The 3,765-nt window shown below is 45.5% G+C and overlaps 1 protein-coding gene across 1 annotated transcript in view; it reads left to right on the forward strand.

Annotated features, from left to right (window-relative positions):
- Nucleotides 1-3,765, forward strand: part of CEP295 (centrosomal protein 295) — a 71,777-nt gene that overhangs the window by 9,118 nt on the left and 58,894 nt on the right. Inside the window, exon 5 of the mRNA XM_006018637.3 lies at nt 1,962-2,055. Within this exon, the coding sequence (XP_006018699.1) occupies nt 1,962-2,055 (94 nt within the window). The remainder of the gene's footprint in view (nt 1-1,961; nt 2,056-3,765) is intronic.

Below are 3,765 nucleotides of genomic sequence, written 5' to 3' on the forward strand. Positions count from 1 at the left end.
GTGCCTTCTTCATCCTCCCTGTATATTTGAAAAAGGACTTTTTATTATCTATGATCTTGGACGCTAGTCCTAGCTCTACGTCCGCCTTAGCTTTCCTAACAGCCCCCCAACAGGCCCGAGCAGTGGAGGTATACTCTTCTTTGGAGATAGCGCCCCCCTTCCACCAGGTGTATGCCGCCTTTTTGGCAACCAGGCATTCCCGGACGTCCTTGGTGAGCCAGGGGGGCTTTTGGGCACTCTTGCCTCCCTTGCTTCTTGTTGGGATCTATAGTAGGCCCATGTGAATAGGGAACTATTCAATTCAGATTCAGCTGATTTGGAGGACAATGATTCAATTCGGTGATTTCAAATCACTGTACCCATTTGATTTGGCCGAATCAGAATCAGAACACTGATTCGGAGATTCAGATTGGCTGGGGAGAAGCAGGCACACCCGGGCAGCTGCAGGTTCTCCCACAGCTCTTCTGGCTGTGCCTGCCTCTCCCTGGGTGGAGGGAGCCATGGGAGAAGCCCCCATGACTGCCCTGCCTGCAGCGCAGGGCAGTGGAGATCACCACCCCCACTTCTCCCCTGCCTGGCACCAGTGGCGCAGGAGCAGCAGGGCTCGGCAGGATGCTGCACGCTGTCTGGGAGCTGGAGCACTAGGGCTGAATGCTGCGAGGCTCCAGCTGACACGTGGAGCAGCCACACCTCCCAGAAAGTGTGCAGCGCCCTGCCGAGCCACGTTGCACCCGCGTGATGCAACCGCTGCTGCGCGGGTGCCAGGCGGGAGGGAGGAGGGGTGATCCCTACTGCCCTGTGCTGCACGAGGGTGTTCTGCCACGATCCCCCAGAAGCCCTGATTGCTGCTGCCAGAGTCGGTGAATTGCGGGGCTTTTTTTTTTTAAGGGCCAAGCAGGGCAGCCATGGGGGCTTCTGTTGTGGCTCCCCCTGCCTTGGGAGAAGTAGTCACAGCCATAGGAGCTGCAGGAGAACCTGCAGCCGCCTGTCTGTGCCTGCCTCTCCCCAGCCGATCTGAATCTCTTTGAATCTTTTCCGAATCGATTCGGAGGCTTCAGATTCAATTCGGACCTTTTAATGAGTCTCCCGATTTGATTCAGTTTCACAGATTTGGCTGCCGAATCAGGCTGAATCTCCTCCGAATTGAATTGGCAACCGAAGCTTCGCACATCCCTAATATATAGTGGTGTTTCATTTTAATCATGGAAAAAGGTGGATTTGGGGTTACTTTTTTAATCTGAATATTGGCCATTTTTTTTTTGGAGAAAACCAGGGTCCCTGGTGATGCACTTCTGTAGTTCGATAAGAATTCTGGTTTTAAAAACAAGGGAGAAGGTCAGCTATACGAGATGGTTCAGGGAACTGGCAACAGGGTGAGGAGCCTATCCCCCGTCTTATCATCATTTACCAGATCAGCTGACAGCTGTTCAGTGACATATAAAATGGGTTGATCTCAGGCCAGGTCCTGATGGACAGCTACCCGCTTCATAAAAGCAGCTATCATATTTGTCACTGTCATCCTTATTAGCCTTTTCAGCAGATGAGTCCAGGTTTGAATGGGCATGAAAAATGAATTGTATTCTCTAGAGGTTAATTGTACTATAACAGAAATGAGGCACTATAGATAGGTTTCTGTATGCATGAACAATTAAAGTTGGTCCACCAAAGTGGCGCACAACCTTCTGGTACTTCAGGAAATTTGTTTGAAAAGGGGGGTTGCCTTGGTTCTTCAGGGGCTTGTTTTTTTCTCCAATTCTTATTCCTTTTTGAATGTTTGCATATTTTCAAGAATTGAATAATCAATTCTGGATTCAATTGCCTGTTGAATATATCTTAAATCACTGTCCCCCAAGAGCAGTTGTATTCACGCATAAACAATTCTAAATCTAATTTTTTAGTTTTTCTCTCAGTTTTACATTACGCTAATGTTTCTACTTAAATGGTTTTTTTCCTCTTTCAAGGAAAGTAAATGCACGTAAGCATGCAATATGTGTGGAAAAAGCGAGAGCTGCCAAAATTGCAAGCCTCCCACCACCTCAACCCTATCCTTTTGAGGTAAGCATTCAATTTTATGACTGTCATCAAATCAGGGTAAATGACAGTTTTTGTGGCTTGCTTCTATGTTTTGGGAGGATAACTGCTGAAATAATTATTTATGTGTTACAAGAAGCAACAATACACCAATTACTATTCAGGAGAAACTAAATGTTATGCATGGAGAGACTTCTTGCAGCTCAGATTTTGATATTTAATTTAGGTCCTGGTCTGATTTTTATTTTCTTAGGATTTTGTTTCTTCAGATTGGATCACAGTGATTATCTTGCTTTAATAAGCGCTTTCAAACTTATCTTGTTTTCATTTAATTGTCTTAATCATAAAGGAAGATCAGTATCAGCATTATTTACATACACATCACCTCATTCTCCTGTCATAATGTGATACTGTGGTTTGAATCATAGAAAAGTAGGGCTGAAAAGGATGAAAAGGAGCTTCAGAAATCATCTAGTGCAAACCCCTCCCCACACCCCCTAAAAGTTTTCTTCATGAAATGTCCTAGTTTATTTGATGCAGTAATGCTGTGACAGTGGCCATTTATGCTGATATAGTTACTTAGATATGTGTCTGACAAGTTACAGTAGTAAGATGACAGTATGTAGCTCTTCCGCAATGATTTTCGTAAGTAGATCTTGGGGCTCTTTATATTCTTAGCCTCATCTTATGGATGAAGTTCAATGCTGATAAATGCAATGTGCTAAACCTTGGAAAGAACAATAAAAAATACAAATACAAAATGGGTGACACTGGGCTGGGTGGCAGTACTGTGAGAAGGATTTGGGAGTCTTGGTAAATCACAGACTCAGTACCAGAGTCTTCAGTGTGATGCAACTGCAAAAAGACAAATGTGGTATTGGAATGCACAAATAGAAGCATTAGGTGTAAGATGTGGGAGGTGATAGTGCCTCTCTACTCGGCACTGTTTAGGCCTCCCCTAGAGTACTCTGTGCAGTTTTGGGCTCCACGTTTTTAAAAGGACATGGAGAAGTTAGAGAGTGTCCAGAGGTATGTGACAAATATGATAGAGATAGGAAAGCAAGTCATATGAAGAGAGGCTGAAGGAGCGATGTTTGTTCAGTTTGTGGAAAAGGCACTGAAGTGGGGACATGATAGCAGTCTTTAAATCCTTGAAAGGTTGCCATAAAGAAGGAGGGAAGCACCTTTTCTCTCTTGCTGCAGGGACTAGGGTGTGGTCATTGCCTTGAAGTTGCAGAAGAGTAAGTTTAGATTGGAGATCCAGAAAAGCTTCTTCACTCTTAGAACAGTGAGACAGTGGAACAGACTGCCTAGGGGAGTTGTGGACCCTCCATCACTGAAGGTGCTCAAGAAGAGATTAGACAGCTGCTGGTCAGGGATGACCTAAGCATAGCATGTTTCCCATGCTTTTGAGCTTTGCTGGTTGCTGCATGGGGCTAAGAGGAAATTCAGCTCCCTCCTCCACCATCCACTTTCTGCTACATGTGTCAGGTTTGTGGGGTTGGTTGGTTGGTTGTTTTTTAAGCCTTCCCCAGAAACATTGCATGTTGGCTGTAGCCAAGGCTACTGATTTTGACTGGGGTTTGCCAGTGCTTTAAGTCCTGCCAGGACTTAAAGCCAGATGCTTCTGGCTGCAAGGTCTTTCCCCTCCAATCAGAGTCAGACTGATTGCCATATTTGGGGTCAGGATGGAATTTTACCCCATGGTTGGATTAGTACAGTCGGGGGGGGGGG

Source organism: Alligator sinensis, unplaced genomic scaffold (assembly GCF_000455745.1).
Source record: "Alligator sinensis unplaced genomic scaffold, ASM45574v1 scaffold116_1, whole genome shotgun sequence".
NCBI classification, from domain to species: domain Eukaryota; kingdom Metazoa; phylum Chordata; order Crocodylia; family Alligatoridae; genus Alligator; species Alligator sinensis.